This window comes from Myotis brandtii, unplaced genomic scaffold (assembly GCF_000412655.1).
Source record: "Myotis brandtii unplaced genomic scaffold, ASM41265v1 scaffold216, whole genome shotgun sequence".
NCBI classification, from domain to species: Eukaryota; Metazoa; Chordata; class Mammalia; order Chiroptera; family Vespertilionidae; genus Myotis; species Myotis brandtii.
This window is the reverse complement of record NW_005358092.1, coordinates 255,608-267,051: the sequence shown is the minus strand read 5'-3', so window position 1 is coordinate 267,051 and position 11,444 is coordinate 255,608. Positions and strand designations below refer to the sequence as shown.

Below are 11,444 nucleotides of genomic sequence, written 5' to 3'. Positions count from 1 at the left end.
TTTTTTATTCTGGGCCAAGGCCTCTGCTGCTGAAAGCAGGTATCTGGTTTGTTTCGGTTCTATAATCGAAACACTGTATCATCTCCAGCTCTGAGATCCCAGCCAGCTGAAAGCTGGTTTCTGGGGTTTTGTTTAGCTTCTATATTTGTTACAATGTTTCAAACTGCCAGCTGAGAGGCCGGCAAGGCAGGCAGGGAACGTTGGAGTCCTCCGTCACTGAAGCAAGGAAGCCTCATGTTCGCTTCCAGCTGCCTGGCTGCCGGCCTCCATCTTGGCTGGCAGTTAATTTGCATATTGCCCTGATTAGCCAATGGGAAGGGTAGCGGTCGTATGCTAATTACCATCTTTCTCTTTTATTAGATTAGATTATTGACTAAATTCCCTAGGTTGTACTTTATATCCCCATGAGTGTTTTATAATTACCAATTACTTCTTAGTTCCTTTACCACTTTCACCCAGTCCCCCAACTCTACTCCCCTCTGGCAACCATCAATCTATTTTCTGTGTCTATGAATCTGTTTCAGTATTGTTTGTTCATTTATTTTGTTTTTTAGGTTCCATATATAAGTGAAATTGTATGGTGTTTTGTTTTTTAGGTTCCATATATAAGTGAAATTATATGGTATTTATCTTTCGCTGACTACCTTATTTTACTTAGTATAATTACTCTCTAAGCCCGTCCATGCTGTTGCAAATGGTAAGATTTCATAATGATTGAGTAATATTTCATTATACATATGTACCACAACATTTTTATCCACTCATTTATCGATGGGCACTTAGATTGCTTCCATGTCTTGACTATTGTAAATAATGCTGCAATGAAGATAGGAGAGCACATATTCTTTTGAATTAGTGTTTTGGATTTCTTTGGATATATACCCAAGAGTGGAATTGCTGGGTCATGCAAGGCAGTTCTGTTTTTATTTTCTTGAGGACCCTCTATACTGCTTTCCCTAGTAGCTGCACCAGTCTGCATTCCCACAACAGTGCACGAGGGTTCCTTTTTCTCCACATTCTCACTAACACTTGTTTGTGGAGTTATTGATGATAGCAATTCTGACAGTGTGTGGTAATAACTCATTGTGGTTTTAATTTGCATTTCTAGGCAGAGATACTTTTAAGTAGAAGTAGATATGGCTTTGAAGACCTGCTTCCATTCATACAGTAGGCAGGGAGTTGCCTAGTAAGTTCATTTTTCATTAACTGGTACTTTGAACTTAAACCCTAATACTAGGCCAGACCTTGACAAAGAAACTGTTTACTCCCCACCAATTCTCAGATCCCAGTTTGGAACTGGACCAGTCCAGTAAGTCTAACAGTGGTCGGCAAACTCATTAGTCAACAGAGCCAAATATCAACAGTACAACGATTGAAATTTCTTTTGAGAGACAAATTTTTTAAACTTAAACTATATAGGTAGGTACACTGTTATTAACTTAATTAGGGTACTCCTAAGGCTTAGGAAGAGCCACACTCAAGGGGCCAAAGAGCCACATGTGGCTCGCGAGCCGCAGTTTGCCGACCACGTGTCTAGAATAAAATGAAGAACAAGAGAGGGATTTTGTTCCTCTTTGCCCAGTAGCAGGCTGACCAATAACTTCCATCCCAGGACTTCTCAGTTCTGGGCTCAGCTGCTGAATGACTAATCCAAATAGAAGTAGGAGAGGGATGCCCATGTATACTTGTGCTTTTGTCAGATTTGGAGATAATCTTTTAGGATTGAGGAAAATCTATCACAGAAAATCAGTTAACTTGTACCTCTGGACAAGGGAGTGGGATTTGGGGTGTGGTGAAGGAGTTATGGGTGGCAAAGAGTCTTTAACTCTTAACTGTATGTGACTTTATATTTTGAATTGATTATAGTCAGAATGTATTCATGTATTATTTATGTCTTTAAGGGGGAAAAAGAATCAGGTTTTTCCAAGTAGCATAAATGTAGGGTCTTTGGGAGCAGAAATAATGGGATAGCAATGATAAAGTTGTAAAAAGTTTAGTCACAGAACACTGAAAATATACACGTGGCAGGAGCAGTGTGAAGTGGTGGAATATAAGGCTGCAGAAATTGGTGGGAATGAGTTTACAGGTACCTTGCATCCCCTTAAGGACTTTGGATTTTGTTCACAGTTGGTGAGAGACCAATTAGAGTTGAAATAACATTTTAGTAACAATAATAAAGCATAGCAAAAGCATTCAAAGACATTTTTGAAAAGGTTCATCCATACCTCTGTCTTTTTTTTGTTCTAGTCCTACTAGGCACTTTTTAAAAACAGTTATAATAATAGTTTATGTATCATTTTATGTCTGCTCTTTTCCTCTAATCTTGTAATAATTTTTTATGTTACTGTGGAAGAGTTTAAGTAAGGGAATGACATGATCAGCTTTGTCTTTTAAAAAGATAACTCTGGCATCACTAGGGAAGATGGCTTGATAGAAGAGAATCAAAATAGGGTTAAAGAGTAGGGAATGTGTTTAAGAGATGTTTAGGGGGTCCTGCCCATGAGAAGAGAGTTCTCGCAAACATGAAAGTACGCCCCTGAGTCCACATTGTAAGTTGAGAGCAAGCCTTACCCATCAGCCAAATAGAAATACTGCTTATTCCTCCTGGAAAGCTCCCCTCTGCCTTCAACATTTTGTATAAGTCTCAGAGATCTGGTTTCATTTTGAAGTAGGCTGAGCTCTAAGAGTCTTTGCAGAGACTAAACCAGTGTTGATCCATTAACAGTGCACAAAAGCATGTAGCTCACAGGGGGTATTGTTAGTGCTATACTTCCTTTTGGTACTTAGCCGATTATCTCAGTGGTCAGGAGTGTGTGTGTGTATAGTGATGACAGAGGTTTTGAAAACTTTTTCTTGAATAAAACATTATCATTGTTACTGCAGTAATACATATTAATTTAAAAACTCGCTATATAAAGTTACTTTGAGAAATATATATTTGGAAGGGAGCACTAGACTGTTCAGAGATGGGGTAAATTATGCTGCTCCCCCAAAGTCTTGTTGTTTATAGTTAAGGCAAGTCATTTAATCTCTCTGGTGCCTAGTCTCCACACCTTAAAAAATGTAGGAGTTTTTAACCTCTGAATGTGTATGTTATTACTTCAGCAGTATCTTTTATTTTTGCTGGTGATAAAAAGTAATTTTGATCCTTAGTAGTTGATAGAATAATATACTGTAAGTTACATTTTATCCTTAATAGTACAGGGGCTATCACTAAGTAGGTTAGGGAAGCCTGTGAACTAGTTATCACTGAAAACAGCCTTCACTTTGAACCAGTTATCACCAGAAATCTCCACTTTGATTTTAAGGTTGCTTTGATCAATAATCAAAAGGCATTCTAATCTAGTTTCACGTTTACTTAGCAGACTGGTAGAATTAGTATAGCAGGATAAGTAAGGTGTGGGGATTACTTCTTCTCCTCTCCTCTCTCTGCCTCTGTGCCCCTCCTTTGTCTTCCATCTTCCACTTGTCCTCCTTCTTGAAGAGGGACCAACCCTTTTATGTTAGAGGCCCGATGCACAAAATTCGTGCAAGAGTTAGGCCTTCCTTCCCCCAGCTGCCGGCAGCGGCTTCCCTCTGGCACCTGGGACCCGGGCTTTCCTCCGGCTGCCAGCAGGCACCTGGGAAGGGCTTTTCTCTGGGCCAGCAGGCACCTGGGACTCAGGCTGCAGCCCCGGCTTCATCTGGAAGGACTGGTGTAATGTAAAAAGAGTAAAAACAGAGGAGAGGACAGCACCGTGATGGCGAACCTTTTGAGCTCGGCGTGTCAGCATTTTGCAAAACCCTAACTTAACTCTGGTGCCGTGTCACATATAGAAATTTTTTGATATTTGCAACCATAGTAAAACAAAGATTTATATTTTTGATATTTATTTTATATATTTAAATGCCATTTAACAAAGAAAAATCAACCAAAAAAATGAGTTCGCGTGTCACCTCTGACACGCGTGTCATAGGTTTGCCATCACTGTTATAGATAGTAGATACCAATAGAACAGATTTTAGATGACAGTTAATACTTTATATTTTTAGAGAGTTAAAACTGTTTAAAATATTACTCCTGTACAATCTCACTTTAAAACTTTAGTTTCCTTTTTTATTTAAAAATAAAAACCTCAATACTGTTCATTTCATGGAAAATTCCTCTTACTTCACTAACTCATTTAGAAAAGACTTTATTAAATTGATTTCACTATAATTTTTTTGTTGAAACAAGATACATACCTTACTGTTTCCAAAATAGGGTATCAGGTGGCTCCTTCCCTTTAGTTAATTTGCTATTTAGTATTAAATCATCTTTGAAATTTTATTATTTCTTAAAGTTGCAGGGTGTTTTATATAATTGAAAGAGTTGAAAGGATCCACAACCTCATAACTTAGTCTGATGACCCACAGTTGTGAAAACAGACAGATAAATGGGCCAGAAAAAGCCTTAGGTGTGCATGGAGAGAAGCATTGCCATATTTGGCCTTCATTAGATTGTATATTGCTTTGCATATGTACACACAAAGTTTCTTTGGTGACTTTCTGTATTTGATATTAATTTTTGAGTAGATGAGATATTTTTAAAAGGTGGATTTGTGTTATATTGGCATATTGTCTATTTGAAAGAAACCACTACTGTCTACTGAAAAAAAAACACTATTTTGTTTCCACAGAAACCTGCTAATATTTTAGTTATGGGTGAAGGTCCTGAGCGAGGAAGAGTAAAAATTGGTATGTTATATCTTTGATAAGTCACAGTGTAGCACTCTTTTAAGACTTTTGTAGGCAGCTGTATCACTTCTAATTTTTGCTTTAATAATACGCCTATATTCATGTACCTCCATATGATTGAAGCCATTTTTAAAGAGTATTCATTAAAAGTGAAAAGTGTTTCACACTCTTAAAGGTGTCAATCTTTAGAGACTGAAGTGTTCTGATTATAAAATAAGCCATGCAAGCTTTTTAAAAACTTTTACCTTCATTAAAAATAGCCTGTAGTTGAGTGGAGGGGGGGGGGGCGGGGGGGGGATAAGGACACATGTAATACCTTAATCAATAAAGGAAAAAATAATAAAAAATAAAATGAAAAAAATAAAGAGAATACTTCTTTAAAAAAAATAGCCTGTAGAGGTGAGTGGCTTCTGTTTGTGTTAGACCGCAAGCCTCACCCTTAGTCCCAAGGGCATACAGCATACTGGTAATTAAACCATCAGGTCTGTTCACCTGAACCAGATTAGATCAGAACATATGCTTCTGTTGACCCCATCTAGATTAGGAATTACAAACCAGGAAAACCACTGAGGCCAGATAGATACAGAACCTTAAGTTCTAACAAGCCTGTCTTGTAGCAGGCCTTTGCCTGATGGTAAAAAAAAAAAAAAATTAATGAGCATTTTGTACTTTGGCATGTTTTTTAATAGCTTCTTAAAAATATATCCAAACAAAATTTTACCCATTTTTGATAATTTATAAGGATAGAATTAAATTAATTTATCCTAATTGGGGTTTTTTCATTGTCATTTCTAAGTTGTGTTTGTCACATTTAGTTTGTTTTGTGTGCGGGTAGAAATGTTGTAACTGAATTGGATGAATTTAAAGGCAGCAGGTTTGTGGAACCATTTAACAAAGTTAAATAGTAATTTCTGATTGCATGATTTAATATGAATAAGAATTATAAGCTGATTTGTACCATTTCTCCAACAAAGAAAAACATAGGTGTTACTAACTCTTCTTCCCTCTCCTCCTCTATAAATTCCCCAAATCTCACTTTCCACTTTAATTAGACTCAAATATACTCTTTTATGATATAAACATTGCAAACTTTTTAGTAGTGATAACATTTGATGCACCTCAAAGTACTCCTAGTCATTGATTTCCCTAGAGAACCAGGCCCTGTTAGTACTGTCATCAAATGATGTTAAGTCCTCACCTGTGCTTTTAAAGGATTTTGTCCAATCCAGTTTGGTGCCACCAAATTAAAATATAAGTTCAAAGCATGCAAAATGTAAAAGACCCAAATAGTAGTGACAGATGTGTTCTTTACTGTAAAATTTGGGGAAAACATATACTAAGGTAATCTAGTTTGGGATTATATTTCTGTGTAATGTATATAATGTTGGCAGGTTTGGGGAGGAAGGCACTAACGGCTTAAAAGCATTCACATTTAAGAAGAAATAAACAGTTTTCTATGAACCAGTACTTAATAAGCTAACTCATGGTTTTAATTCTTTGCCAAATGTCTGTGTTTTTCAAACCTCCATAATTAACTAGATTAGGCTAGGATCTACTTCATTAAAAAATGTATGTTAGGAGAACAAACTAAACAAATGGTGGATGAATCTTGAAATTTTTGAAGTGGTGGTATGGTAGTGATTTTTTTTATTCAACATGTATTTGCCAAAAGCTATGCATAATGACACCATACTTGATACTAAAAAGAATAGAGAAATGAAAAAGCCACAATTTTTGCCTTTAACAGAATTACAGTGTAGTAGGATAAACAGCCATGCCTCAATAACTACACTACACATTAAACCATATTAAGTGCCATGAACTGTATCTCACCACAGCTCCAGCTCGGATATGAGTGATGGCATTTGTCAAATCACTTAATTTCTTCTAACCTCAATGTTGTCATTTGGAAAAGAAGGTGATTGATTGAATTGATTGAACTATATGACTTTAAAGTCTTTTCCAGCTTAACAAAATACTGTGACTCTTAAGTTAGTAAAATTCAACCCAAATAAATGGGGAGAAATAGTGGTGTTAACATACTGTACAGTCAACTTTTGATTATACCAGTGAACAGACTTATTGATGCAATGATGGAAAGCCTTACTCTGATCTCGTTTCTCAGTGCGTTTGACCAATGCAAAGAATGGAAATGCAGTTTAACAATCCTGTCCCCAATGGTGGTATGGCAGATAGAAAGAAATCTGCCTAGAGGAGTAGGGTCACCCTTGACCTCTGGCAGCACAGCATGTCTCTAGCCTAGTTGAAGAGTGAGTGACAATAGTTTGCAAAGAATGAAGATCTCAGACTTGTCTTACTTTTAGGTTTTGTGTTTTTTTCTCCCAGAATTCAGCACATTTTCATACCTTACTAAATAACAATGATAAAATTAGAGTAATCAATTAAATTTGTTAAAATCTATTTACTTAACATTCTTCTATGGGTTTTTTGTTTGTTTGTGTTTGTTTTTTTACAGCTGATATGGGCTTTGCCCGATTATTTAATTCACCTTTGAAGCCTTTAGCAGATGTGGATCCAGTAGTTGTAACATCCTGGTACCGAGCTCCAGAATTACTTCTTGGAGCAAGACATTATACCAAAGCTATTGGTGAGTAGAACTAATTAAGATTCTGTGACGTTTTAAAAGTGGCTTTGTTGTTGTAAAATATAAATATTTCTATAGATTTTTGAATCAAGTAACAGAAAAGTATAAAAGTAAGAACAAAAACTAACCTAAAATTCTACTACCTAGAAATATCATCATTGGCATTAGGGGTATATTATTCCAGACATACCTCTCTGATAGATAAATAGATATTAAAAACATTTTAAATATATGAGATCATACTATGCATTCTAAGTAAAAAGTATTTTAAATTTTACTTGAAAGGAGAAATAAGCACAGTACAATTTCTAAGTTATTGAACTTTAGACAATTATTTTTTTCAAATATTAGTTCCTAAAATATTCCCTTAAAGTTAAGGAAAAAAAATACTTTTAAAAGTAGTAATCTAGAATATCTTAATTCACTTTAAAATTTTTATAGTATTGATTACCTCCCTATTATGACATATTAGGAAATTAGTGCTTTTATACTTCTTCCCCCACCTACCTCTCATTTTATAAGCTATATTAGTAATATCATTAGTATTACTACTTTGTTGATGATTTCAGCCTTTAATTTCTGTTTGCAAGCCATAATTCCCATGGTCTAACTTAGGTCGGTATTGTAATAGATTCAGTGTTCAGCTACCATAGTCCTTTTCCCACAGGTTTATGTGCTTTGCCTCTTTTTGCCCTTATTGTGTGTTTTTACTGGTTACTTAACTTGTTCTATATATGATATTAAACCTACCTTTCTTTTCTTGGATAACTCCATCCTGAAGTTTTCTATGTTTTGCTCTATTCTGGATTGTGTTTCATCCTGGCTTTTTCTTTCTTTTCTTTTTTTTTAATTCCTATGGGTTGGGTATATTTTTTTCTGGGTTTCATTATCTCATTCCTTATTTCACTACAGCATATTCTCAAGTAGCAGCCTTTAAAAGGGTATCTTAGAGGTAAATTTTCTAGTTCTTGTATTTCTGAAAAATGCCTTTATCATACTTGACAATTTGTCAGGGTGCAAAATTATTTATCTAGGTGCAAAATAATTCTCCCTCAGAATTTGATGATGCTCTTCCATTGTCTTCTAGCATCAGTGTTGCTAATGAAATGTCTCATGCCAACCTTCTTCTCATTTATTGGTATATTGCCTGGGGTTTTTGTCTTTCTTAAAACAAAATAGGATTTCTCATCCTGATATTTCACAGTGATCTGCTGGCTACTTGGTAGACACATTTGATCTGAAGTTCATTTCCTATATCCCTATTTCTTTCTCTCCTAAACTAAGTGTAGACAGATGTTAGACTTCTTTTATTGAGCTGTTATACCACTTTTCTTCTCATGCATTTTCTGCCTTTATCATTTTTATTTCCAAGAGCCCCTTCTTATCCTCTGATTCTTAATTTCTCATAACATCTTGTATTGTTTTATGAGAAGAAAATCTTCTCAAATATCTGTTAAGATAGTGATAACAGTGCTTTTTAATTGTTTGTAATTTGCTGTATTCCTGGAATAATTATCCATTTTTTTCTGTAGACATTCTTTTTATTTATATGTCTTGATCACTTCTTTCCATGTGGCAATTGTTCTTCAACTGTTGACCCTTGATTGTATCTTCATATTTAAGAATCTGATTACAGAAAGTTGTTTGGGAACTTTGTGTACATTTACTTTAGGGTGATCCAGCAGAGAATTGCCATTAACTGAGGAAACCCTAAATGCTAGCAAGCACAAGTCTTTGCTTTGAGACCATTCAAATTCTTTAAAGGAAGAATTCTCCCACTTTTGGCCCAGTCTATGTACCTGATAGCCCCTGGTCAGTGGAGGAGAGTGGTGGGAGGAGGATCAGCTCTTTAAAATATAGTTGAAACTAGTGAAAACTGGTCTTGGAGAGGAGATATACTGTGGTCCTAAGGCATAATGAAGTCTTGTGAATTTCAGGGAAGCCAGCTAGATGGCAGAGGTAGAGGGAGACATTGAGGCAGGATGCTGACCATCATGAGGACACACCTCTGAATTATAGCCACCACATAGGACCCAGTAGTGTTGACCAGGCTTGGCTGCTCCACCCTACCTTTCAATTTGACATTGAAAGGCCTCTGTTCCCCTCTGACCATTCTGACATTTTGGAGCGCCGTAGGCCACAGCCAGTAAAGTTAAGACATACTGAAATGTATTTTAGAAGACTTTTCTTTTAACTCAACGAATAATCACAGATCCCATGCTCTGTGTGGAGGCTCCACGTCTAGTTTACAGCCTTTCAGGGGAGGCAGGCATTGAACCGTTACTATGAGCTGAGTGCTATTGTACAGGTTTGTTCAAAGGGTGGGTTTGATATTGCCAGGATGGTAGAGAGGAAAAGGCATTCCGGGCAGGAGGAACCGCATGGAAACCTTCAGGTGTGTCGTGTGACTGGAGGACAGGAGTAGTTAGTGTGGCTGGAAGATGTGATGTTTGGGAGGGAAGCAAGCTTGATGTTAGAGGGAAATCATTTGAAAGGATTCCATGCTGAATGCTGTACCTTAGCTGCATGCTCCATGTATCATTCAAATGGTGGTGAGAATTGTCAGTGGATAAGATCTAGGAGGACTCGTTGACCATCCCACGTTGTTATTAAAAACAGAAAAAGAAAATACAGTTTACCCTTGAACAGCGCAGGGATTGGAGCAACAACCACCCAAACAATAAAAATTCTGAATTGTTGACCCTCCATATACTTGGATTCCCAATTGTGAATCGCAAATATGTACAGACTTGTTGTAGTTGGAATATTTCGAAGTACAAAATCTCCCAGAGTTGTGCAGGTCAATACTGCTTCCTACTTAACAGTAATACTGTGGCCTAGATCCTTCTCAGTACTGTTACGTCTGCCTTTCATGTCCCAGAAATATTTTTACATATGTCTGCTTGGATCAGATCTTCACATGGCTAGTCTCTTCTTTTCATTCAGATCTTAGTCAAAATACTGCCTTATCACAGAGAACTTCCTTGATCATAGTCTAAAGTAACCACCCTACCTTCCTCATCAGAGTTCCGTCTTACTGTCTTGATAGCATCAAACAGTGCCTGAAATCCACTAAAACAGATCCACCTGTCCTAACTGTTCTCCAATTACAGGCCAGAGCCTCTACGACACATAGTAGTAACTTAGTACTCTGTTGAGTAAGTGAATGAATCTTGTCCCTGGGGGTCTCCTGTTCTTGTCATTACTGTGGGTTTGTATCTTTATTACTTTGTTGTCATTTCAATGTATACTCAAGAAGGTAAAAGGAGAAATACTTGTGATCATTTCTCCATATCAGTCTTGAATCCAACATGTCTTTTTTCAAAAAATCTTTGTTCACTACTCTTCATACCAGCATTGAGATCACATTTTATTTTATAGAAAAATAAAGGTAGATAAAGTTAAGTCAGCTTGATATGGGATTTCTCAACTATCTTTGTGAGTTTTCTACAAATCTAAAATAATTCCAAAATAAAATACATATATTTTAAAAAGTCAGAAGGAAAACTAAAGATTATTAAAGGTAGTTCTGTTTTTGAGTTATATATTATTACCTAAACACATATTTGGTTATCTTTTTTACAAGTACATTCTACATGTACTTAAAAGCATATAAACTAATATGATCCATAGCTATTTTTTCCACCTAGAAAATGAATATTTAAAAATAGTGTTACTTTTGGTAAGACATGTTAATAGAACATACAAATAGAAAGTGATTACCTAATGTTAGCTGCTATTAACTGAAAAATTGAGACTTTGAAATCACTTAAATAAATTAAGAAATATATTATTGGCCCTAGTCAGGTAGCTCAGTTGGTTAGAGCGTCATCCTGATATGCCAAGGTCTCAGGTTCGATCCTAGGTCAGGGAACATATGGGAAGCAACCAATAAATGCATAAATAAGTGGAACAACAAATCTCTCCTCTCTCACTCACTCTCCCTCCCTCCCTTCCTCTTTTTCTCTCTCCCTAAAATCCATCAATAAATACAATTTTTTAAAATGTACTATCACAGAAGCTTGTGACTTTGGTTCATTATTATATTTTTCTTTTTTCTTAGTAAACTTATATTTTACTGTGAACATTAAGATTTGTGTAGCCTGATATTCACTAATTCTAC

General features: G+C 36.1%; 1 protein-coding gene across 4 annotated transcripts in view; it reads left to right on the top strand.

Moving 5' to 3' along the window:
• The window catches only part of CDK8 (cyclin-dependent kinase 8), a 200,181-nt gene that overhangs the window by 173,870 nt on the left and 14,867 nt on the right, over window positions 1–11,444 (top strand). For 3 of the 4 annotated variants that reach the window (XM_014539415.1, XM_005865906.2, XM_014539414.1), the window contains exons 6-7: window positions 4,659–4,716; window positions 7,193–7,265. In XM_014539415.1, coding sequence (XP_014394901.1) covers window positions 4,659–4,716; window positions 7,193–7,265 — 131 coding nt within the window. Of the gene's footprint in view, window positions 1–4,658; window positions 4,717–7,192; window positions 7,314–11,444 lie in introns of all 4 variants that reach the window. The other variant, XM_014539413.1, reaches the window with a different exon arrangement.